At 40.1% G+C, this 26,961-nt stretch overlaps 1 protein-coding gene across 10 annotated transcripts in view; it reads left to right on the forward strand.

The window, feature by feature from the left end:
* The window catches only part of SEPTIN10 (septin 10), a 76,076-nt gene that overhangs the window by 21,713 nt on the left and 27,402 nt on the right, over positions 1 to 26,961 (forward strand). For 3 of the 10 annotated variants that reach the window (XM_055240632.2, XM_055240630.2, XM_055240631.2), the window contains exons 2-5: positions 4,054 to 4,122; positions 11,284 to 11,401; positions 11,801 to 11,996; positions 22,619 to 22,805. The exons of 2 other annotated variants lie outside the window; for them this stretch is intronic. In XM_055240632.2, the coding sequence (XP_055096607.1) occupies positions 4,054 to 4,122; positions 11,284 to 11,401; positions 11,801 to 11,996; positions 22,619 to 22,805 (570 nt within the window). The remainder of the gene's footprint in view (positions 1 to 4,053; positions 4,123 to 11,283; positions 11,402 to 11,800; positions 11,997 to 22,618; positions 22,806 to 26,961) is intronic. 5 more of the 10 variants (XM_055240633.2, XM_063616650.1, XM_063616648.1 and 2 more) reach the window with 4 other exon arrangements.

Below are 26,961 nucleotides of genomic sequence, written 5' to 3' on the forward strand. Positions count from 1 at the left end.
AATTTAACTGACCAAGTAGTACTAGTGGAAAATATTTGAAATAATTATTCATATTACTTTAGTGTGACTCATGTAAACTTACTGATCAAAACATTTATCCACTGAGATTTTAAGTAGGCTTTTTGGCCGATGTTCAGAAACACAGTAAATGAATAAACAAAAGCAGATATTTGACATGAACTTACATAAATGACAGAAATTTAACCTGTATTTTATTTAAGTTTAATGGCAAATGAGTATAAAGCCTCTAATTTTTTTCTTTTTTTTTTTTTGAGTTGGAGTCTCGCTGTCTGCCAGAGTGGAGTGCAGCGGCCCGATCTCGGCTCACTGCAAGCTCTGCCTCCTGGGTTCACGCCATTCTCCTGCCTCAGCCTCCTGAGTAGCTGGGACTACAGGCGCCCGCCAGCATGCCCGGCTAATTTTTTGTATTTTTAGTAGAGACGGGGTTTCACCGTGTTAGCCAGGATGGTCCTGATCTCCTGACCTCAAGATTCACCCACCTCGGCCTCCCAAAGTGCTGGAATTACAGGCATGAGCCACCATGCCCGGCCTAAAGCCTCTAATTTTTTTCTAAGCAAATTTTACTTGTCAACACTAAGCAGCATTTCACCAAAACTCATCATATGCTGTCATTATATTAAAAACTAAAAACCACTTTTTTACCAGTAATTTTTAAAGTTTGATTTTCAGCCAGCTGTGGTGGTGCATGCCTGTAGGCCCAGCTGTTTGGGAGACTGAGGTGGGAGGATCACCTGAGCCGAGGAGGTTGAGGCTGCAGCGAGCTGTGATCGCACCACTGCACTCCAGCTTAAGCAATAGAGGGAGATCTTTTCTCTAAAATAAAATAAAAATTAAACTTTTCCTTAAAGTTCTATACTTGACAAGTCAAAATAATATAGCCTCAGTGAATTATATGTGTGGTGCATCCCTTATAGTAGACACAGATGCTGAAAGGCAAGCAGGTAGTGTGTTAGGTCCGGAATTAACGATGAGCGTGGAATGTTCTACCCTCCTCCTCATTGTGTCTAATGCAGGGCTCTGAACAGGGGCCCTAGCCAGATACTATCTGTGGCACTTAGCCTTTAGCAGAAAGTCAGACTCTAAATGGACATTTCTGGGTTACTCAGTCTGCCACTCAGGTATTATCCCTAATGTGTTCGTTTTTTCCATCAAATTCTTACACTTGCTGTACTTTCTCCAAGTACGAAATTCTGCCTTCTGGTGTTTAGGGATTTTTTTTCTACCTTAAATTTCTCATCTAGATTTATACTTCCTTTCTGACTCACTTCAAAGTCATTTTCTTCTTTGACTCCTGCCTTCAGTGATCTCTAATTTCTCCAAATTTCTGTAACCACCACTGTTTGTTTCCAGGGGCTCTCACTTTGTTTCTGTCCTACAGACTAGAGGGACGTGATACTGCTTAGGTACCACATGATTACTGGGATTGGGGGGCCTTTCAAAATGGCAGGTTGTAAGTATATGTGTGGTTAAAAGCTAAAGCCTGAAGCCAGGTATTAAAATCAGGCTAGTCTCTGATGTGCTTTGTATCATTACATATTTTTCGCTTTTTAGATTGTGAAAACACAACTAGGACCGTTGTGTCCCTCACTGAGCTTTTGCATGCTTTTAAATAGGAGCATCTTCCAACTGACAAGCGTCATTTTGTGTTGGAAAAACTTAGGATTTGAAAACACTGTTGGCTGGGTGCGGGGGCTCAGGCCTGTAATCCCAACACTTTGGGAGGCCAAGGCGGTAGGATCACTTGAGGTCAGGAGTTTGAGACCACCCTGGCCAATGTGGCAAAACCCCGTCTCTACTAAAAATACAAACATAAGCCAGGCGTGGTGGTGCTTGCCAGTAATCCCAGCTGCTCGGGAGGCTGAGGCAGGAGGATCGCTTGAACCTGGGAGGCAGAGGTTGCAATAGCCGAGATTGCGCCCCTGCACTCCAGCCTGGGTGACGGAGCAAGACTCTGTCTCAAAAAAAACACACCGTTATTCAGTGTTCAGTCACAAGGTCAGCCTATTTTATCAAAATGTACCAGCAAAAGATTGTTGTTAGCATATATGAAATTCAGTCACGATGTACACTATTTTGTCTGTGTAGGATTCATTCACTTCATTCACTCTGTGTGTGTGTGTGTGTGTGTGTGCACGTGTGCACAGAGGATCAGGGTGAGGTGGTGGGAGCACCCAAGTTCTCTCTTTCATTGCAATGCCATTTGTTGCAGCATGGTTTGTTGTAATTACAGAGGAGAGGACAGTCTCAATGAAGAGCATCGATATATATACCATGCTGTAGTATACAGAGGAGAACACTATGCTGTAGAAAGAATGAGGTAGATCTAAATAGTACTGTGAAACAGTCTCCAGGAGAGATTCAGTAAGAAAACCCACAGCGCAGAGCATTAGACGGCTACCATTTATATAAACAAAGGAGGCGTGCTTAGACATGCACAGCCTCTCTCTGGAAGGATGCGTAAGGGTCTGGTGCCTCTCGGGAAGAGCGCTGAGCTACTAGAGAATCAGGAGTGGGAAGGGAGTAATTGTGCACTGTATTCTCATTGACACCAAATACTGCTTTTTAAATAATGTGACGTTTCCTCAGTATCTTGTGCTGTATTCAGAAGTAGGATAGCAGTACCTTGGAATTAGTACAGTTTTTCTTGTACCTCTCTTCCCTCATTCTCTACTGTTGCGAACAGTGAATATCCATTTGGTTACAACTTGAGGCAGTAGAAGGAACACCAGTTTGGCAGTCAAATCAGACAGACCTGTGTCTATACCCTACTGGCTTGTATGATTTTGGGTAAATTACTCAACCTTTCAGAATCCGAATTTTTTCATCTAGGCTGTGGGAATATTAATATGTATAGCTCAGAGGTATTGTAAGGATTAAATAAGAAAATGAACTTAATGAGCTAGCATAGTGATATAGATGTGTAATATGAGTTCTATAAATGATTATTTTAGTGACTAAGGTACTTGTTCAAATTATAAAATCCCTGCTTTCCCCACCGCACCGCAATTGTAGCATTCTTGACATTTGTATTTCCTCTGATACGCTGCAGTGGAACATACCTAATTTTGAGGGACTTCTTGGCTCTTAGAGTATCTTTAAAAATGAAAAGGCTGGGCATGGTGGCTCACACCTGTAATCCTAGCACTTTAGGAGGCCGAGGCAGGCCGATCACGAGGTCAGAAGTTCGAGACCAGCCTGACCAACATGGTGAAACCCCGTCTCTACTAAAAATACAAAAATTAGCCAGGCATGGTGGCGCGCACATGTAATCCCTGCTACTCAGAGCTGAGACAGAGCTGAGGCAGGAGAATCACTTAAACCCAGGAGACGGAGGTTGCAGTGAGCCGAGATCATGCCACTGCACTCCAGTCTGGGTGACAGAGCAAGATGCCGTCTCAAAAAAAAAAAAAAAAAAAGTTCTTTCTCTCTTTACTTGTAAATGGAAGTTTACTAATTTCTTAAAATTTTTTTGTGTATAAGTATATTACTATATATGTTGAATATTATACGTAATTTACTTATGTAGATACCTATCCAGCAAGAAAGCCACAATTTCAAACACGATTCAGTAATGTAGACTACATGTCAAAACTTGGTGATAACAACATTATTATAACACCTTATTCATGTAAATATATTATTTAGATAATGGGTTTTGGGGCCGGGCGCGGTGGCTCACGCCTGTAATCCCAGCACTTTGGGAGGCAGAGGTGGGCGAATCACGAGGTCAGGAGATCGAGACCATCCTGGCTAACACAGTGAAACCCTGTCTCTACTAAAAATACAAAAAATTAGTTGGGCGTAGTGGCGAGCGAGTGCCTGTAGTCCCAGCTACTCCGGAGGCTGAGGCAGGAGAATGGCGTGAACCCGGGAGGCGGAGCTTGCAGTGAGCCGAGATTGTGCCACTGCACTCCAGCCTGGGCGACAGTGCCAGACTCCGTCTCAAAAAAAAAAAAAAAAAAAAAAAAAGATAATGAGTTTTGGGGAGTAATGTTTCTGTTTCCTTTTAAGCCTTTGTATTCCTTTTTTTAGCTCTTTCAGTCTCACATGGCAACGAAAACACCTTGTATGTCTTCACAAGGATCAGATGATGAACAGAGAGTGAGTATGTCTTTTAAATAGATACCATATTGTACTCTAAATGCTTCTATGATTTTAAAATAACTACTTGGAGTGCTCATAGACTCTTGTGATAGAGACTTCCGTTTGTACTTACCTCCAACATGAATTTTTCTGTTGATTCAAGTGAAAAGTCGATGATGGATTGAATAATTGAGTATCCACAATATTCTTAATTGAGTATCCACGATATTCTGACATTAAGGAAATTTTTTTTTCTGTTTCTTTTTTCATTTCCTTTTTTTTTTTTTTTTTTTTTTTAAGACAGTGTCTTGCTCTGTCGCCCAGGCTGGAGGGGAGTGGCATGATCTTGGCTCACTGCAACCTCTGCCTCCTGGGTTCAAGCGATTCTCCTGTCTCAGCCTCCCGAGTAGCTGGGATCACAGGTGACCACCACCACGTCCGGCTAATTTTTTTGTATTTTAGTAGAGGTGGGGTTTCACCATGTTGGTAGGCTAGTTTTGAACTCCTGACCTCAAGTGATCCGCCCACCTCAGCCTCCCAAAGTGCTAGGATTACAGGTGTGAGCCACCGCGCCCAGCCCTGTTTCTTTTTTTCATTCGTTGTTCGTTTTTGTTTTCTGAGACAGAGCTTTGCTCTGTCGTCCAGGCTGGAATGCGATGGTGCAATCTCAGCTTACTGCAACCTCTGCCTCCCGGGTTGAAGCAATTCTCATGCCTCAGCCTTCCAAGTAGCTGGGATTACAGGTGTGTGCCACCACACCTGGCTAATTTTTGTATTTTTATTAGAGACAGGGTTTTGCGAGGTTGCCCAGGCTGATCTCAAACTCCTGGCCTCAAGTGATTTGCCTACCTCAGCCTCCCAAAGTGCTAGGATTACAGGCATGAGCCACCACGCCTGGCCGTTATTTGTTTTTTAAGCACACTGCAGAATGTGGTGGGTGCATAGAACTCCTGTGAATGGCAGAGTTTAGGGAGCCCTTGGGTGGTCCTGCCAGATGCCTCCCTGATGCAAGATTAGACCTGATGCTTCTAAGGGTCTGTGGGGAGGGGTTTGGTAATTCATATTGAAATTTGTATTTAAAAATAGGAAGTAAATTTAATTTGGTGAAAGCGGTGAGTAACTAGAAAGAAAATTACAAATACAAACATGGGTAATTCAGCAAGTTGTTTTTTATTTTGTATGTTTTTGAGACAGTGTCTCACTCTGTTGCCCAGGCTGGAGTGCAGTGGTGCAATCTCGGCTCACTCAACCTCCATCTCCCAGGTTCAAGCAGTTCTCATGCCTCAGCCCCCCAAATAGCTATGATTATAGGCATGTGCCACCACACTCGGCCAATTTTTGTATTGTTATTAGAGATGGGGTTTCGCTCATGTTGGCCAGGCTGGTCTTGAACTCCTGGCCTCAAGTGATCCATCTGCCTCTGCCTCCCAAAGCGCTTGGATTACAGACATGAGCCACCACACCTGGCCAGTAATTCAGTAAGATTAAATAATTTCCTTTAGTTCTGTGCTCCAATAACTGTAGTCTCTTCTTGTTTTTCCTTCTTTCTCCATATATCAATGGTACTAAGTCTATTCCATCTTCCTCACAGACTTTTTGAATGATGTTTAATCCTCCAGAGATTACTGTCAGAGTCACTAGTAATCTTTAGTGACTAGTCCATCCAGTGGCTGTTGCTTAGTTTCTTTTCCCCTGGTCCCTCTTTTGTATTACATCATGGGGACCACACCCTCATTTTTGAAGTGCTTCTTTTTTCCAGTGACATTAAAATCCTGTCATTGTAGAACTAGAAGGGACCCTAGAGGCCATTTAGTTCAACTTTTATGTAATAAGCATATGCCTATCAGATAACAACTTTAACAAGTTATGAAGTTCTTACCATCTTGAACACTTTCACGAGGAAGAAGCCTAGTGCTTCTTCAGTGCTCTTTAAAAAAATATGAAGATAACATGCTTACATGACTAAAAATGATTCAGATGGCACGAAAGAGAATATAGTATACTAGTTTTCTGTTGCTGCATAACAAATCTTCACAAATTTAGCTGCTTTTAAAACAGCATCTGTTTGTTAGCTCTCAGTTCTATAGGTCAAAGGCCAGACGTGGCTCATCTGCCTTCTCTGCTCTGGGTTTCATACTCAAGGGGTCAGCTGCTGGATTCTTATCTGGAAGCTTTCCTTCCATACTCTTTCCGGTTGTTGGCAGAATTCAGTTCCCTGCTGGCTGGGAGTTGTTGTCAGCTCCTAGAGACCACTCCATTCTGAAAGCTAGCAAGAGAGAACTGGCAGATGGAGTTCTCTTCATGCTTCACGTCTTTGGCCAGGAAGTACCCAGGCCCTGTTAAGGATTTACCTCATGGCCGGGCACAGTGGCTCACGCCTGTAATCCTAGCACTTTGGGATGCCCAGGCAAGTGGATCACCTGAGGTCAAGAGTTTGAGACCAGCCTGACCAACATGGTGAAACCTTGTCTCTACTAAAAATACAAAAATTAGCCAGGCGTGCTGGCAAGCACCTATAATCCTAGCTGCACAAGAGGCTGAGGCAGGAGAATCGTTTGAACTCAGGAGGCAGAGGTTGCAGTGAGCTGAGACCACATCATTGCACTCTAGCCTGGGCAACAGCAAAAACTCTGTCTCAAAAGAAAAAAGGAAAAAAAAAAGGATTTACCTCATTAGGTCAGGCCCACCCAGGATAGTCTCCCTTTCGAAGGCTGACTGGTTTGGGACCTTAATCACTCTGTAAAATCTCTTCTCAGTAACACCTAGGTTAGCGTTTGATTTAATAACTGGGAGAAAGTTTGTGTGCACCAGGGGCATCAGTGTTAGTGACCATCTCAGAATTCTGCCCACCATATACAATAAAAAGCGATTTCTTCTCACGCCAACCTGTAAGTCTACTGCTGACTGGTAACCACTCCCAATAGTCTGTCATTACCCTTCGAGACATTTACATTTGTGTATGTATATATATATATGATTATGTGAAAAATGCACATAATGCATATTTTTAAAAACTCTGACCTCAGTAAATAAATCACTATCGGTATACCTAGCTAGTCATCCATGTTGTGACATATATCAGTAGTTTAGTATACTACAAGTTGTTTATCTATTCACCACTTGTTTGATATTTGGGATCTTTCCAGTTTTTGACCATTGGGAATAAAACTGCTGTGAACATTGATGCATAAGTTCTTGTGTGGACATATGTTTTCATTGTTTTGGATACCTCCAAGCGGGTTTTTTTTGGCTATATAATAATATGTGTTTAACTTCATAAGAAACTGCCAAGCTAGTTTCCAAAGCAACTGTACCATTTTGCATTCAGACTAGCAAATTTATCAGCATTCCAGTTCTTCATTATCTCCAACACTTGACATGTTCAGCCTTTTTATTTTAGCTGTTTTATTGGATATTCAATGTTACTTTTTATTTATTTTTATTTTTATTAATTTTTTTGAGACAGAGTCTTGCTCTGTCTCCCAGGCTGGAGCACAGTGGCAGGATCTTGGCTCACTGCAACTTCCGCCTCAGGTTCAAGCGGTTCTCATGCTGTAACCTCCTGAGTAGCTGGGACTACAGGCATGCTCCACCATGCCTAGCTAATTTTTGTATTTTTAGTAGAGATGGGGTTTTGTCATGCTGGCCAGGTTGGTCTCAAACTCCTGGCCTCAAGTAACCTGCCTGCCTTGGCCTCCCAAAGTGCTGAGATTATAGGCATGAGCCACTGCACCTGACCTGACCACTTGAACCTGGGAGGTGGAGGTTGCAGTGAGCCAAGATCACACCACTGCACTCCAGCCTGGGTGACAGAGTGAGACTCCATCTCAAAAAAGAAAAACAAAAAACAAAACAAACCAACAACAAACAAACAAACAAAAAACCACGAAAATTACCCAGGCGTGGTGGCACCTATAATCCCAACTACTCCAGAGGCTGAGGTGGGAGGATCACTTAAACTCGGGAGATGGACATTTTACATTTTCTTGATAACTAATTTTCTATATGTGCCATTGTCCTTTCGTTTTCTTCTTTGCTACCTTCTTTTGGATTAATAGAGAATTTTTGTGACTCAATTTCATTTCTGCTTTTGGCTTGTTAGCTGTACCTGTTTGGCTTTTTATTTTTTTTTGATAGTAATTGACCTAGGCTTTAACTTACTACACCCAACCTTCAAATAATATAACATTTTAGCCTGGCACGGTGGCTCACTCCTGTAATCCTAGCACTTTGAGAAGCTGAGGCAAGTGGATCACCTGAGGTCAGGAGTTTGAGACCAGCCTGGCCAACACGGTGAAACCCCATCTCTATTAAAAATGCAAAAGTTAGCCAGGCGTGGTGGGCACCTATTATCCCAGCTACTCAGGAGGCTGAGGCAGGATAATCCCTTGAACCTGGGGGGCGGAGGTTGCAGTGAGCCAAGATCACACCACTTCACTCCAGCCTGGGCGAAAGAGCAAAACTCCATCTCAAAAAAAAAAAAAAATTTATATATATATAACACTTTATGTATGCTGTAGAAACCTTATAACAATATTCCTTCAGTCCTCCTCCTGTATTTTGTGTTTCTTATACATTTTATTTGTGCATGTAACCTGTAACACATTGTTTTTTTTACTGCTTTAAACATTTCTATTTTCAAGAAGTTGAAAAAAACCTCTCCTACATTTACCCACATATTTACCTTTCTGATGATCTTCATTCCTTTTTGTAGATCTGTTGTCATTTTCCTTTCTCTTGAAGAACTTTTATCATTTCTTATACTGTGGGCCAACTGGCAGTGGATTTTCTCAGATTTTGTTTATCTGAAGTTGTCTTCATTTTGCCTTCATTTTTGAAGGATGTTTTTATTGGCTGTAGAATTCTACGTTGTCTTTTTTTTGGGGGGGGGCATTTTATAGGGGTCATTGTTTTGTCTTCTGGTTTGCATTGTTTCTTAAGCAACATCTGTAGCTCACTGCAATGTCCGCCTCCTGAGTTTAAGTGATCCTCCCACCTCAGCCTCCCGAGTAGCTGGGATTATAGGTGCCACCACGCCTGGGTAATTTTTGTGTGTGTGTGTTTTTTTTTTTTTTTTTTTTTTTTTTGAGATGCAGTCTTGCTCTGTCACCCAGGCTGGAGTGCAGTGGTGCAATCTTGGCTCACTGCAACCTCCACCTCCCAGGTTCAAGCGATTCTCCTGCCTCAGCCCCCTGAGTAGCTGGGACTACAGGTGTGTGCCACCACACCCAGCTAATTTTTTGTATTTTTAGTAGAGACAGGGTTTCACCGTGTTAGCCAGGATGGTCTCAATCTCCTGACCTTGTGATCCACCTGCCTCGGCCTCCCAAAGTGCTGGGATTACAGGCGTGAGCCACCACGCCAGGCCTAAAGTTTTCATTATCATTGTTTTTTAGCAGTTTGCTGTGATGTCCCTAGATGTGAGTTCCTTTGGATATTTCCTGTTTGTAGTTTGCTTAAATTCTTGTATCTCTGAGTTCAAGTTTAGAAAATTAGAAAGTTTTCAGTCACTATTACTTAGATATTTTTTTCCCTCCCTCCTACCCCCCACTTTCACCTTCTCTCTTTCTCTAACTTTTCTCCTTGTATTCCAGTTACTGGTATGTTAGATCATTTGATACTCTCACACAAGTTTTTAAGACTGTCATAGTTTTATCTTTTTTCTTTCTGTGAGATTTTTAGCTTGGATAATAACTATTGAACAAATCTCTCTTCCATTATTTGATCTGCTGTTAGTACTAAATATATTTTTTACTTCAGATGTTGCATTTTTACATTCTAGAAATTCTGTCTGCTGCTTTTTGTTGTTGCGAGCTCTTTCATATCTTTCTGTAATTCCCTGTCATGCCACCCATTATATCCATCTTTTTCCTGTAGATTCTTTAGCATGTTTGTTACCATTATTTAAAGTTCTTACCTGCTAATTAAACATCTGATTCATTGTGGATCTCTTTCTGTTGACTTTCTTTCTTGACTGTGAATCACATTTTTCTGTTTTTTTCCTGTCATAATTTTTTTATTGTATAGTAGATACTATAGAGATGCTAGATTCTGTTTTCTTATTCTACAGAGTGTTGAACTTTGTTCTAACAGGCAATTAAATTGCTGACTGATCACATTGATCATGTTGAGCCTTGTTACAGGCTTTGTTAAGGCAGATCTGCTTCAGCTGTGCTTTCTGATTGCTGAGTTATGGACCTTACTCCTAAAATGTGGCCCATCTAGGGTTTCATTAGAAGGCCTAGGGTGTTTACAGGAGACCCTTTAACTTACAGGCTTAAAATTTAAGCTCTGTCCATCTCCCCAAGATGGCACTTGAAAACTCTGCATAGCCCCTCCCAATTTTCATTTTCCCCCTTCTGGGATCTTTGTATTCCCTGTATATGTGTGCAGTTTGGCCATCAGCCATGGATTTGAGTGGAGTGTGTTTGTAGATTTTGTACTCCCTTCTTTCTGGAATTTTCTCCCTGAATTCCCAACCAATCTGCGTGCCCCAATCTCCAATGGACATCTTAACCCATTAAGACTATAACTTCCCTCCTGAGCTCTATCTTCCTTTTGCCATAATGACTAGGGAGTACCTTCAGGGAAAAAGCTAGATAAACTCATCTCACCTGGTAAGTTTCTTTTCCTCAAGTCTTACTCTGTCCAGTGTCTATCTGCCTTTGGTTGCACTCTAGTGACTTAAAAGGGTTGCTTGTAATTGTTACCAGTAGGCAGGTAAGTTTGACCTAAGTTACTCTGCCATTACCGGGAGCTGAACCTGTATCTGTACTTTTGTTTTGTGCTTTTTTTTCACTTGACATTTTAATGTAAGAATTTTCTAAGTTTTTATCATAAACAAATGGACTTTAACTTTTTATTTTGTAAGTGAATATGCCATAGTTGGATATTTTCCTATTTTGGAAATCGAATGTTTTAACGTTATACATAGTGCTAGACTCTCGTTGTATGAAGGGGATAAGAAATGTGTGTTTTGAGGATCTGGAGGTTTTGAGGATCTTTGAGGTTTCTTTTTCCGAAAATTTACTTAATCACTTGTATCTTAGGTGAGGTATAATGATTATAAAAATTTTCATTTATTTGATATATTTGTCCTTTCAAGTGTGCCTACATCCTATTTAAGTCAAAGTTTTTTTTGTTTTAATTGCTGTTGTTTTTGTTTTTATTTTCCTTCAGAAAAGAGAAAACATTCGTTCGTTGACTATGTCTGGCCATGTTGGTTTTGAGAGTTTGCCTGATCAGCTGGTGAACAGATCCATTCAGCAAGGTTTCTGCTTTAATATTCTCTGTGTGGGTATGTGCCACCTACTCTTCCTCTAAGTTGTTCCTTCATATTCCTTGTGCTCACTTCATTCTTGTCATGGACAGAACAATGCTTATGTTATCAATTTGAAATCATGATCCCAGGGATTCTCTTTAGTTGTTTAGATTCTGTTAGTTTTGTTTTTCTTAGCTTTAAGCTTTTGGCTTGTGCTATAAACATCTCAGTGTTGTTGTCAGAGTCCTGAGTAGCTTAGCACACTTACTCTATGCTCTGCTAATGACTTGGGGGACCAACCGTAGTGTGTATTTCTTTCATGCACACCCTGGCCTTTGAAATATTTGGGATCTTTGAAACCACTCTAGGCATTTACAGTTGTATTTCTTTTCAGCCATTCATGCAACCATAAAGACGTACCTTTGTGTGTTTCAGGGGAAACTGGAATTGGAAAATCGACACTGATTGACACATTGTTTAATACTAATTTTGAAGACTATGAATCCTCACATTTTTGCCCAAATGTTAAACTTAAAGCTCAGACATATGAACTCCAGGAAAGTAATGTTCAATTGAAATTGACCATTGTGAATACAGTGGGATTTGGTGACCAAATAAATAAAGAAGAGAGGTACGTGTTTCCTTCTTGTAATAAAACAAGTTTTTCTTATTTCAAGACATTGGCCTTATAGCCCCATGAACTATGATTTGATTTTCTCCTATGGTAATCCATACCTCTCCTTCCACACATTAATTTTTAAAAATAAAATAATTAAGCAATATTTTGTTCTTATTAGCACATTGACATTTTTCTATCCATTTGTCTAATTTCTTTAGAATAATTTGAATCACCTTATTAAAATGTGCATTTCAGCAAAAGTAGCTTTAATTATTTCCTGACATGCAAATTCAGTGTATATTAATTATACTAATTTTCAGGCAGGGTTTATCTCCTTGAAGAAAAAAATACAAGACATATAAGAACAATATATACAATGGCCAAATACATGACGTGTGAATTTTTTGTAAAATTATAATCAAATTAGCCAGTTACATTATTAATCATTGCAGGAAAGTTTTGATAGTGAAATTTTAATTTATATTTTACCTTATGTCTGTATTTGTTTTAATATTTCTCCTAAGGTCATATAAAGATTGAGTAGAGATTCTATATCAAATTTAAACTATGAAAGGGGGAAAAGGATTAGTAAAACAATAACTTTTTGTTCATTTTCCTTTTTGAAATGTATTTCAATTTTTTTTTTTTTTTTGAGGAGTCTCGCTCTGTCACCCAGTCTAGAGTGCAGTGGCTTGATTTCGACTCACCGTAACCTCCACCTCCCCAGTTCAAGCGGTTATCCTGCCTCAGCCTCCCAAGTAGCTAGGATTACAGGCACCTGCCACCACATCTAATTTTTTGTGTGTTTTTATTAGAGATGGGGTTTCACCATGTTGGCCAGGCTGGTCTTGACCTCCTGACCTCAGGTGATCCATCCACCTCGGCCTCCCAAAGTACTAGGATTACAGGCGTGAGCAACCGCACCTAGTCTTATTTCCATTTTTATAAATAATTTTTTTTCCTTTTAAAAAATAATTTCAACTTTTCGTTTAGATTTGGGGTACATTTGCAGGTTTATTACATGGGTATATTGTGTGATGCTGAGGTTTGGGGTACAAGTGATCCAATTACCCAGGCAGTGAGCATAGTACCAATAGTTAGTTTTTCAGCCTTTACCCCATATCTCCCTTCCCACTGTAGTAGTCCGCAGTGTCTATTGTTGCCATGTTTATATCCATGTGTACCCAATGTTTAGATCCCACTTACTTATAAGTGAGAACATACGGTATTTGGTTTTTTGTTCCTGAGTTAATTTGCTTAGGATAACGGCCTCCAGCTTCATCCGTGTTGGTACAAAAGACTTGATTTTGTTCTTTTTTATGGCTGTGTAGTAGTCCATGGTATGTACCACACTTGTTTTATCCAGTCCACGGTGATGGGCAGCTAGGTTGATTCCATGTCTTTGCTATTGTGAATAGAGCTATGATGAACATGTGAGTACATGTGTCTTTTTGGTAGAATGATGTATTTTCTTTTGGATATATTCCGAGTTGGAATAGCTGGGTTGAATGGTAGTTCTGGTTTAAGTTCTTTGAGAAATCTCCAAAGTGCTTTCCACAGTGGCTGCATTAATTTACATTCCCACCAACAGGGTACAAGCATTTCCTTTTCTCTACAGCCTTGCCAGTATCTGTTGTGTTTTGACTTTTTAATAATAGCCATTCTGACTGTTGTCAGATGGTATCTCATGGTGGTTTTGATTTGTATTTCTCTAATGATGAGTTATGTTGAGCGTTTTTTCATGTTTGTTAGCTGCTTGTATGTCCATGTCTTTTGGCCACTTTTTAATGGGGTTGTTTTTTCTTTGTTTAGTTGTTAGTTTCTTACAGATTCTGGCTGCTAGGCTATTGTTGGATGTATAGTTTGTAAAAATTTTCTGCCATTCTGTAGGTTGTCTGTTTACTCTGATGATGGTTTGTTTTGCTCTGTAGAAGCTCTTTAGTTTAATTGGCAATTTTTGTTTTTGTTGCATTTGCTTTTGAGAACTTAATCGTAAATTCTTTTCCAAGGCCAATGTGCAGCGTGGTGTTTTCTAGGTTTTCTTCCAGCATTCTTATTGTTTGAGGTCTTACATTTCAGTCTTTAATCCATCTTGAGTTAATTTTTGTTTATGGTAAAATGTAGGGGTCCAGTTTCATTTTTCTGCGTATGGCTAGCCAGTTATCCTAGCACGATTTACTGAATAGAGAGTCCTTTCCCCATTGCTTATTTTTGTCAGCTTTGTTGAAGATCAGATGCCTGTAGGTGTGCGGCTTTATTTCTAGGTTCTCTGTTCTATTCCATTGGTCTATTTGTCTGTTTTTGTACCACAACCATGCTGTTTTGGTTATTGTAGCCTTATAGTATAGTTTGAAGTCAGGTAATGTGATTCCTCAGGCTTTGTTCTTTTGCTTAGTATTGCTTTGGCTATTCAGTCTCTTTTTTGTTTCTTTATGAATTTTAGAATAGTTTTTTCTAATTCTGTGAAAAATGACATTGGTAGTTTGATAGAAATAGCATTGAGGCCAGTTGTGGTGCCTTACGCCTGTAATCCTAGCACTTGGGAAGTTAAGGAGAGAGGATCGCTTGCTCAGGAGTCTTGAGACTAGCCTGGGCAACATGGTGGGACCTCGTCTCTACAAAAAATTAAAAAAAATGAACCAGTCATGTTGGTGGGCACCTATACTGCCAGCTACTCGGGAGGCTGAAGCGGGACTGTCACTTCAGCCTGGGAATCATGCCACTGCCCTTCCAGCCTGGGTGGACAGAGTGATACCTGTCTCAAAAATAAAAACAAAAAAACAGCAATAGCGTTGAGTCTGTAGATTGCTTTGGGCAGTATGGCCATTTTAACTATATTGATTCTTCCAACTATATTGATTCCATGAGCATTTTTTCAGTTTGTCGGTGTCATCTGTGATTTCTTTCAGCAGTGTTTTGTAGTTCTCTTTGCAGATATCTTTCACCTCCTTGGTTAGATATATTCCTAGGTTTTTGCGTGAGTGAGTGAGTGTGTTTGTATGTCTGTTGTACATGGCATTGTGTTCTTGATTTGGCTCTCAGCTTGACCATTATTGATATACAGAAATGCTGCTGATTTTTGTATGTTGATTTTGCATCTTGAAACTTCACTAAAGTTGTTTATCAGTTCAGGAGCCATTTGGCAGAGTCTTTAGAGTTTTCTAGGTATGAAATTATATTGTCTGCAGAGAGATAATTTGACTTTTTCTTTTCCTATTTGGATGCCTTTTATTTCTGTCTCTTGCCTGACTTCTCTGGCCAGGACTTTCAAGTACTGTGTGAAATAAGAATGGTGAGTGCAGGCATCCTTATCTTGTTTCAGTTCTCAAGGGGAATGCTTTCATCTTTTGCCTATTTTATAACTTGTTTTTTCTCATTAACTTATTTGCTGGATTGCTTGTATTCTATCAATTACCGAAGCAGTATATAAATACGATTCTGTGAAAATATCAAATGGTACAGATCAGTTGGAACGCACCTTAGCCATTCCCCTGTGTTCAGTCCCATTTCTTCCCCCAGAGGAGCCACTGCTCTGAAATAGGTTGGTTTTTTTTTCCCAGACCTTTCTTTAGTTCTTTTAAAATAAGCTTTATTAATATATGCTTTACATAGAATAAACTTTACTGATTTTTTTTTTTTTGAGACAGGGTCTCGCTCTGTCGCCTAGGCAGGAGTGCAGTGGCACAATCTCGGCTCACTGCAACCTCCGCCTCCTGGGTTCAGGTGATTCTCATGCCCCAGCCTCCCGAACAGCTGGGATTACAGGTGCCTGCCATGACACCTGGCTAATTTTTGAAAAAGTAGAGATGGGGTTTCACCATGTTGGTCAGGCTGGTGTTGAACTCCTGACCTCAGGTGATCTGCCCACCTCAGCCTCCCAAAGTGCTGGGATTACAGGCGTGAGCCACCTCTCCCGGCCTAACTTTGCTGATTTTAAGTGTACATTCAAAATGAATTTTCAGAAGCGTATAGCATGTTGTAACCACTAGCATAGCTCTAATATAGGAAATGGCCGTGGTCATGGGTATTTTGCTGTCCTGCATATGCATATCAATCTTTAGCCAGGGACTTGGGGGCCCTCTCCAGATGTGTAGTGCTTCCTGCCTGTGCAACGTTCTTCTCTTCTGTTCCAACCTACAGATGTTGCTTTTGCCTCCTTGAACTCCTGTCTGGGTTTCCTCAACTCAGTGAATGGCCAGGCTCTGTGCTCTCTTTGCGCTGTGCCCGGGACACGTGTCCCCAGTCAGGAAGCTGGGACATGGTAGGGCTCATAAAAGAGGGCATTTATTTCCTTTTTCAGTGGTCACAGTTTTATACTGCCTGTTTCCCAGTGTTTTAAAACCTTTTTTTTCATTTATTTTGTTCAGGTTTCTAGTTATTTAAGGTGAGAAGATAAATCCAGTCCCAGTTCCTCTATCGTGACTGAAGACAGGCTTTATTTTTCTTTCTTTCATTGTTAATGCTTGACTGTACTGGGTAGGACCTGCAGTTTTTTGTTGGATAGTCAGTGATGGTAGTGGGCAGTGTCCCCTCATCATCCTAATCCCAAAGACAAAGCTTTATTTTTTACTATGTACCATGCTTGTTTTGTTGTGGTCTTTTTGTTTATTTGGTTGGTTTTGGGTTTTGTTTTAGATAAAATAAAGAAATTCCTTTATATTACTAGTAAAAGTTCTTTTTTTTTTTTTAGAAATCATTAATATATACTTTCACCAGATTTTTTTTTTTTGCATTTTATGGAGAAATTGTGACTTCTTTCATTTAATCTTTAGTAAGGTGAGTTAGAGTAACTGATTTTTTTTATTGGCAAATTAACCTTGTAATTTTAGATACCATTCTGAGATCATAATATAGTGTTCTTTTTATATTATGCTATATTTTTCTCTTAGTTCTTTTTTTTTTTGCATCTGTGTTCATCAGTGAGGTTTTTTTAGCCTGTATTCTTGTCTTATACTCTTTTTTTTAAGATGGAGCTTCACTCTTGTTGCCCAGGCTGGAGCGCAGTGATGCGATCTAGGCTCATTGCAACCTCCATCTCTCGGGTTCAGGCGATTCTCCTGCCTCAGCCTCCCGAGTAGCTGGGATTACAGGCACCTGCCACCACGCCCAGCTAATTTTTGTACTTTTAGTAGAGACAGGGTTTCACCATGTAGGCCAGGCTGGTCTCGAACTCCTGACCTCAGGTGATCCACACGCCTTAGCTTCCCAAAGTGCTGGGATTACAGGCATGAGCCACTGCGCCTGGCCTTTTATTTATTTATTTTTTAAAAATCAAGATTATGTTAGTCTTCTAAAAGGAGTTTAAGGAGTTTTCATTCTCTATTTTCTGGAAAAATTTGCATAAGATTAGAGTTATTTTTCCCTGGAATGTTTGGTAGAACTAACCAATAAAAATCAGGGCCTGGCTGGGTGTGGTGGCTCATGCCTGTAATCCCAGCACTTTGGGAGGCCGAGGTGGGTGGATCACCTGAGGTCAGGAGTTTGAGACCAGCCTGACCAGCATGGTGAAACCCCGTCTCTACTAAAATACAAAAATTAGCCAAGCGTGGTGGCAGGCGCCTATAATCCCAGCTACTCAGGAGGCTGAGGCAGGAGAATCACTTGAAACCAGGAGGCGGAGTTTGCAGTGAGCCAAGATTGGGCCATTGCACTCAAGCCTGGTCAACAAGAGTGAAACTCCAACTCAAAAAAAAAAAAAAATCAGGGCCTGCAGTTACAAGATCAGAATTATTTTTCCCTGGAATATTTGATGGAACTTAACCAATAAAAAAAATCAGTACCTGGGGTTTTCTTTCTAAGAAGATTTTGAGTTGAATTTTTAAAAAATAATTATAAGACAATTCAGAGTTGGTTTTATTTTGTTTAGAGACAGTTTTGTAAGTTATAATTTTCCAGGAATCTGTCCATTTCATCTAAAGTTTAAAATTATTGGCTTAAAAATATTGATAATACACTCCTAATATCTTTTTATTGTCCACATCATCTGTAATGATATTCTATCTTTCCTGATAATAGTTGTTTGTGCTGCTTTTCTTTTTCTACTTGATTAGTCTTGACAAAGTGTTGTCAATTTATTTGATATTTTCAAATACCAAATTTTGGCTGTATTGATCCTTTCAGTTTTATGCTTTTCTTTTTTCCTGTTTCATTACTTTCTGCTCTTACGTCTATACTTTTGGAGTTTTGCTCCAAATTCTCATTGATTTTCAGCCTTATGCATTTAGTATTATAAACTACCCTGTAAGCGTGGCTTAGGCTACATTCCACGAGTTTGATACATAGTATTTTCAATTTCAGTAAATTTCTTTTTTTTTTTTTTTTTTTTTTCTTTTTTGAGATGGAGTCTCACTTTGTTGCCCAGGCTAGAGTGCAGTGGTGTGATCTCGGTTCACTGTAACCACCGCCTCCCGGGTTCAAGTGATTCTCCTGCCTCAGCCTCCCAAGTAGCTGGGATTACAGGTGCCCACCAGCACTCCCAGCTAATTTTTGTATTTTTAGTAGAGATGGGGTTTCGCCATGTTGGCCAGGCTGGCTTCGAACTCCTGCCCTCAGGTGATCCACCCTCCTCGGCCTCCCAAATTGCTGGGATTACAGGCATGAGCCTGCCATGCCCAGCCAACAATTTCAGTAGATTTCTAATCTCCATTTTTATTTTATCCTGAAGCATTGACACTTTTATTATTATGTAGTGACCTTTTTTATCTTGTAATGCTTCCATGTCAGTGTTGTCTGCAGCTTTCTTATGTATGTTTGGTGTAGTTTTTCAGTCCCTTTACTTTCAACCTTTCTTTTTTTTTTTTTTTTTTATTTTTTTTTTTTGAGACGGAGTCTTGCTCTGTCACCCAGGCTGGAGTGCAGTGGCGCGATCTCGGCTCACTGCAAGCTCCGCCTCCCGGGTTCACGCCATTCTCCTGCCTCAGCCTCTCTGAGTAGCTGGGACTACAGGTGCCCGCCACCACGCCCGGCTAATTTTTTTGTATTTTTGGTAGAGACGGGGTTTCACCGTGGTCTCGATCTCCTGACCTTGTGATCCGCCCGCCTCGGCCTCCCAAAGTGCTGGGATTACAAGCGTGAGCCACCGCGCCCGGCCTACTTTCAACCTTTCTATGCCCTTGTGCTTTAGACATGTTTCTTATTGAGCATATTGTTGTCCTTTTAAAACCCAATCTGACAATGGTTACCCTTTATTTGATCGTGTAGTTCCTTCACAATTAATGTAATTACCAATATATTTAGGTTTAAATCTACCATCTTTTTTGTGTTTCCTGTTTGTCCTGCCAGTTCTATATTTATTTTTCCTTTCTTGCCTGATTTCTATGCTTATAGTGGTTATCTTACACATTATCACACATAATCTTTCACTTAAAGTTGAAGATGAGTGTTTATACTTAATCCTTGATAATACAAATAGACAATGAAATGAAATTTAGAACAGTTAAATTTTGTTAACCCCTTCTCCTGATTGCTATTATATATTAACTCTATCTTTTTTTTTTTTTTGAGACAAAGTCTCACTCCGTCACCCAGGCTGAAGTGCAGTGGCGCAATCTTGGCTCACTGTAACCTCCCGCCTCCTGGGTTCAAGTGATTCTTAAGCCTCAGCCTCCTGTATAGCTGGGACTGCAGGCACATGCCATCCCACCTGGCTAATTTTTGTATTTTTAGTGGAGATGGGATTTTGCCATGTTGGCCAGGCTGATTTCAAACTCCTGGCCTCAAGCGATCTTCTTGCCTTGGCCTCCCAAAGTGCTGAGATTGCAGGCGTGAGCCACTACCCGACCGAGTTCTCTCTTTCTTTTTCTTTTTTAATTTTGAGGTGGAGTCTCACTCTGTCACCCAGGCTAGAATGCAATGGCACAGTATCGGCTCACTGCAACCTCCACCTCCTGCACTCCAGCAGTTCTCCTGCCTCAGCCTCCTGAGTACCTGGGATACAGGCACCTGTCATCATGCCCAGCAAATTTTTGTATTTTTGCAGAGACAGGGTTTCACAATGTTGGCCAGGCTGGTCTCGAACTCCTGACCTCAGGTGATCCTCCAGCCATGGCCTCCCAAAGTGCTGGAATTACAGTGAGCCACCACGCCTGGCCGAGTTCTCTATTTTTTAACTACATGAGGTATTATTATATGGCCAGTATATGTTTATTACCATCTATTAACCAAAAATTTCTGTGTCGCTCACATACTTGAAATTTTAGTCGGATATACAATTCTGGGTTGCCAGTTATTTTCTTTCTTCCATTGGAAATATCATTCCACTCTCTCCTGGCTTCTATCTTTGCTATTAAGAAGTCTCCCCTAAGGGTCCTTTCCTTTTTTTCCTCCAGTGCTTTTAAGATCTTTGTTTTTATTGTTCTCCAGTTTTGCTATGCTGTACCTAGGTTTTTATTATTTCTAATTTACCCTGCTTGTGATATGTTTGAGTTCTTGACTCTGAATAGTGTGTCTGTCAGTTCTTTTTAAAAAATCTCAGACATTTCTTCTGTAAATATTGCCTCTGCCCCCTTTTCTGTTTTTTTCCTTTGAAAACTTTGATGAAATATATGTTAGATCTTCTCATTATATCTTCTGTGTCTTTTAATCTCTCTGATTCATATTTTTTATCTTTTTGTCCAGATTATGAAAGAATGGCATATTATTTATTTAGCAGAAAATCTTTACGGTTTTCATTCTTGAATAGCATAGACAAAACATTCAGATAGAGGTACATTTATGGTTATTTATTTAGGTCATATAATAGGTCCTCTTACTGACCTATTTCAGGTCATTAATAAAAGCTTCTTTGGAATTTTTATGTGAAATATATACTTAACAGATTAATTTTTCCCATTTTATTTTTTTGGAAAGTGAATCCTATTGGGTCACATTTAGACCACTTTCCGAAGGATCACTTACTGTTATAATAATCACTTTGATGATGAATTGAATTCTTTAATGTTCAAGGTTTTATGCTATTTCTTTATTTACTTATTAAAAAAAGATACCATTTTTTGAGGCTGGGGGTGGTGGCTCACACCTGTCATCCCAGCGCTTTGGGAGGCCAAGGCAGGATGATTGCTTAAGGCCAGGAGTTCAAGACCAGCCCGGGCAACACAGCGAGACCCTGTCTATATATTTTTTAAAAAAATTCATTTAAAACAGAATCTTGCCTTGTCACCTAGGCTGGTGTGCAGTGGCACAATCACAGCTCACTGCAGCTTTGAATTTCTGGGCTTAAGGGATCTCCCTGCCTTAGGCTCCCAAGTAGCTAGGACTATAGGCACCTCACAATGCCTGGCTGATTTTTAAAATTTTTTAGTAGAGATGGGGGTCTCGCTATGTTGTCGCCCAGGCTGTTCTTGAACTCCTGGCCTCAAGTGATCCTCCTGCCTTGGTCTCCCAAACCACTGGGATTACAGATGTGAGCCACTGAGCCTGGCCTATGCTAGTTCAAGTGGAAAACACAGATGTATAAGATACTGTCTCAGTCCTCACATTGTTTACCATTTGCATAGGGAGAACAATGTGTATTCTATAATTTTAAAAGAGGTGATGATCCTCAAGGACTAGAAGGTCAGGCAACTTTATAGAAGAATTTAATTTTGTACACATTTATTAAGTACCTCAGCTGCTCAAGGTACTGGTTCATTGTAGGGCTAGAAAGATAATTACAAAGGTTTCCAGGGAATTTGACATGGGAACTGTTTGCTGTTATTTTCACTTGGAAACCCAGATTTGGTTACTGAGAATAGTTAAGAGTAGAAAAGTAAATTGCAAAGGCAGTGGTTTGGCATATCAGAACTGAATGGAATGCTCACACACCATTCTTGGAACAGCATTAGCACAGTGCTCTGCACATGCACTGTGATTTGATTTGCATCTTGAAGGCTGAATAACCTGAGACAGCCAGAAGGAAGACTGCATTTCCAGGGAGGAGTTATCTGAGCAGAGGATGTAATTGGCCTTTCCTTTATTTATAATTAAATAAAAATAAAAACGTGCCAGCATTACTAGTTAGATACTTTCAGCTGATGTATGCGTTTCTTCCTTACTTAGGCTTTTTGTGCCTTATAAATCTAAGAGGCAAGGAGTCATGGACTTTGACTTAAATGTCTTTTGAGTTATTGATACCTGTGCATTTTCTCAGTTAGTTAAATAATAAGTCAGGTACCAGTCTGATTACAAATTAGACTGCTGCCAGCCTCTTTGAGCAGTCTGGCAAGTGTGGGAAGCTTTGTCAGAAAGGGATCCAGCATGTGAATGACTATGAGAATGAATCAATGTAAATTCAGTACCATTTCAAGCACAGATTGCCCTGACGGTTTCGGAAGTACAAATGATACTGAATTTAGGATAGTTTGACTTACGATTTCTCAACTTTATGATAGGTTTATTGGGATATGAAATGTATTTCAGCTAATATTTTCAACTTATGTGATGGATTTATCAGGATATAACCCCATTGTAAGTTGAGAAGCATTTGTATAGCTTTTGCGCATGTTCTGCACATTTTTTATCACTAAAGTTATCTGTTCAGCATAGATATTAACTGTTTATTAATTAGTGAAAATATAGACCTCAAATTTCTAAGAGTTGCACAGATATCTTAAGGTAGCACAAATAATGTTGTATTAAACATTTGAACAATTTTTTAGCTACCAACCGATAGTTGACTACATAGATGCTCAGTTTGAGGCCTATCTCCAAGAAGAACTGAAGATTAAGCGTTCTCTCTTTACCTACCATGATTCTCGCATCCATGTGTGCCTCTACTTCATTTCACCGACAGGCCACTCTCTGAAGACACTTGATCTCTTAACCATGAAGAACCTTGACAGCAAGGTGGGTTGAGGAAAGGAATCAACTTACCGTACTTTAATATTTATTTTTAACTGTTAAAATACTTTTACAATATGGATATGTATTGTCACTTTTATCCTGTGCATCTTTTTTTAATTTTTTTTTTTTTTTTTTAGAGATAGAGTCACTGTCACCCAGGCTGGAGGTAGTTGTGAGATCGTGGCTTACTGCAGCCTCAAACCCGTGGGCTCAAATGATCCTCCTGCCTCAGCCTCCCAGGTAGCTGGGACTGTAGGCATGTACTACCACACCCAGCTAACTTTTTAATTTTTTTTTTGTAGAGTTGGGTGTCTTGCTGTGTTGCCCAGTTGGTCTCAAACTCCTGGACTTAAGTGATTTTCCTTCCTCGGTCTCCTCAAGTGCTAGAACTACAGGCATGAGCCACCATGCCCAGCGCCTGGAAATCTTTAAAACATTTTATATTTCCATCTAGCTTATTTTTTCAGAGAAATTCAATTTGGAAGATGAGATGCAAAGAAGGAATATTGCAATAAAATTTTAGTTCCCTTTTTAGTGATTAAATTGCATGCCAGAACATGGCTATGTCAGAACATGGGTATTCTCTGCATTTTTAATGCAGAATTTAGTTGATACTAACTTTACTTTATGACACTATTAAGTGAGAAGAACTTCCTTAACAAGAATTAAGGTCTAATGTTTTATTTGATATTGTCATAAAATACATTTTAATTTGGACCATACTGAGAAAACCTATTTTTGAATTTCCGAGCCAAGGAGCTATATATAAATTTAGGGAGCTTTAGAAAAATTCATAAACTTACTCACTTCACATTTTTCTATTTGTTTAAAAGATGGCTAAAGACAGTAATCTTACATTAAAGAAACGTTAGAATTTTCCATAATCTCAAATGGTATGCGAAGTGAAGCTTTCATGATCCTGGTTACTAACTGTATAAGTTGAATTCAAAATCCAAAGTTGTTCTGGTTGCTGCTGCTTTCTCTGCAGAAACCTGTATGGAAAGCCTGAAGGCCTGCCTAGTGAAGCTTTGGCACATCGGTCGATTTACTTTTGACTAGTTGCTTGGTCCCCTGGTTTTAGCAAAAATTGATGTAACTTATATGACAGTCTGTTCACCTGATCACATGTGATCAGATGTTCTAACCATTTAGCCAGTTGTTTTCATAGTTGAGTTTGATTATATGGAAATTCATATTTGTTAAAGGAACATAAAAACAAGAGTGTGCAGTTTTGTCTTAACTAGAGTGGAGCAACATGAGGTAATTTGTATAAAGATTTGTAGAAGCTGGTGTCAGTGGAGGATGGCTCTAAATATTGGCCCTGTCATTTATTAGCTGTCTGATCTTGCAAGTTTCTTTAGCCCTCTGAGCCTCAGTGGACTTAAGTGATTTTCAGTGTCCTCCACTTTTAAATAAAAACTAGGGAGAAGAACTACCTCAAGAGGCAGATATGAAAATTAATTAAATTCATCCATGTAAATAGAGGGTTTAGCAAATAGGCATACCCAGTAAGAGCCTATCTGCCATAGAAGTTTGCTTTAGTATACTGTGTAAGTATATATTATCTAATCTTTTCCAACTTTGGTGATTTAAATATATTCTTTATTTTTTATGATAAAAGTATAAACTACCCTGTAAAAATACCTGCCTCTTATTTTACATAAGAAGGTTGTTGGGCTGGACATGGTGGCTCATGCCTGTAATCCCAGCACTTTGGGAGGCCAAGGCGGGCAGATCACAAGGTCAGGAGTTCAAGACCAGCCTGGCCAACATAGTGAAACCTTGTCTCTACTAAAAATACAAAAATTAGCTGGGCATGATGGTACATGCCTGTAGCCCCAGCTACTCAAGAGGCTGAGGCAGGAGAGTTGCTTGAACCCAGGAGGCGGAGGTTGTGGTTAAGCCGAGATTGCGCCACTGCACTCCAGCCTGGGTGACAGAGCAAGACTCCGTCTCAAAAAAAAAAAAAAAAAAAGTTTGTCTTATTAAAAGTTAGCTGAAGTCTACCCGTCCGGGTATAAAACAAGCAGTCAAGAGGGGTTAGGACATGGCCGTCATGCTGAACTGCCTGGATTCTGCTTCAGCCCCGCCACTTAGCAGCTATGTGGCCCTGGACAAACTTGGATTCAATTTTTCATATATAAAATAGGGCTAGAGGCCGGGCACGGTGGCTCATGCCTGTAATCCCAGCAGTTTGGGAGGCCGAGGTGGGCAAATCACGAGGTCAGGAGATCGAGACCATCCTGGCTAACATGGTGAAACCCCATCTCTACTAAAAATACAAAAATAAAAATCAGCCGGGCGTCGTGGCATGCGCCAGTAGTCCCAGCTACTAAGGAGGCTGAGGCAGGAGAATGGCATGAACGCGGGAGGCAGAGCAATGGCATGAACCCGGGAGGCAGAGCTTGCAGTGAGCCAAGATCACGCCACTGCACTCCAGCCTAGGCGACAGAGCGAGACTCCATCTCAAAAAAAAAAAAAAAAAAAGGGCTAGAGAGAGCTCACTCTAAGACTTTTGGGAAGATTAGCTGAGATGAATATTACAAAGCATTTAGTATAATGCCTGGCATATATGAAGCAGCTCTGTTACTGTTTTGTTATTTAAAACTTATTTAAAAATTAACAGGCACAGTTTATTGATGATATTTACATATTGGTATTCGAGGTAACTGGCCAACCCAACCACCTTTGACTCATCAAAAGTCTTTAAGAAGTGTTAGCCAGGAGCAATTTATATTGATGTATTCCCTTAGTGGATTTTCAGGAATAAATGGAAGAGCTAATGAGCACTTGTTCAGAGGCAGTCCACCTTGAACCAGCAGTTCAACCTGCAAACTCTTGTAACAACTAGTTCTAGATGCTTCCTAGTCATCCCTCAGTATCCAAGGGGGATTGGTTTCAATACCCTGAGGATGCTGAAATTCCTTATATAAAATAGTGTAGGACAGTCTTGCAGTGCAAAACTATATTTTAGTCAGCAAGGGACCAAATATAGAATGGTGGTCCCATAAGATTATACCTTATTTTTACTGTACTGTATTATATGTTTCTGTGTTTAGATTTGTTTAGATATACACGTACTTACCATTGCATTATACTTGCCTACATATACACACACCTACCATTGTATTATAGTTGTCTGCAGTATCCAGTGTAGTTATATGCTGTACAGGCTTATAGTCTAGAAACAATGAGCCATACCATACAGCCTAGGTGTGTCATAGGCTATAACATCCAGGTTTGTGTGAGTATACTCTGTGATGTTCACGCAACATCAAAATCACCTAAGATCTTATTTCTGTCGCATTTCTATCACCATGTTTATTAGTCCGTTCTCACATTGCTATAAAGAACTATCTGAGACTGAGTAATTTATGAAGAAAAGAGGTTTAATTGACTTACATTTTCTTAGGCTGTACAAGAAGCCTGGCTGGGGAGGCTTCAGGAAACTTAAAACCATGGCGGAAGGCGAAGGGGAAGCAGGCATGTCTTATATGACCTGAGAAGGAGGAAGAGTGTGCAGGGGGAGGTGCTACACACATTTAAACAACCAGATCTCGTGAGAACTCACTACCACAAGAACAGCAAGGGACAACTCTGTCCCCATGATCCAGTCACCTCTGACCAGACCCCTCCAACACTGGGGATTACAATTTTACATGAGATTTGGGTGAAGACACAAATCCAAACCACGTCACCATGGTTAAGCCGCATATGACTATATATAACCTACTTGTATCCTTGCATATACTTTAAATAATCTCTACATTACTCATTATAATACCTAATAGAGGCCGGGTGTGGTGGCCCATGCTTGTAATCCCAGCACTTTCAGAGGCTGAGGTGGGCGGATCACGAGGTCAGGAGTTCGAGACCAGCCTGGCCAACACAGTGAAACCCTGTCTCTACTAAAAATACAAAAAAATTAGCTGGGCATGGTGGCAGGCATCTGTAATCCCAGCTACTCAGGAAGCTGAGGCAGGAGAATTGCTTGAACTGGGAGGCGGAGGTTGCAATGAGCCGAGATCACGCCACTGCTCTCCAGCCTGGGCGACAGAGCTAGACTCCATCTTGGGAAAAAAAAAACCTAATACAATGTAAATGCTATGTCAATAGTTGTTATATTGTATTTTAAAATTTGTATTATTTCTATTGTTGT

The sequence above is a fragment of the Symphalangus syndactylus genome, chromosome 14 (assembly GCF_028878055.3).
Source record: "Symphalangus syndactylus isolate Jambi chromosome 14, NHGRI_mSymSyn1-v2.1_pri, whole genome shotgun sequence".
NCBI classification, from domain to species: domain Eukaryota; kingdom Metazoa; phylum Chordata; class Mammalia; order Primates; family Hylobatidae; genus Symphalangus; species Symphalangus syndactylus.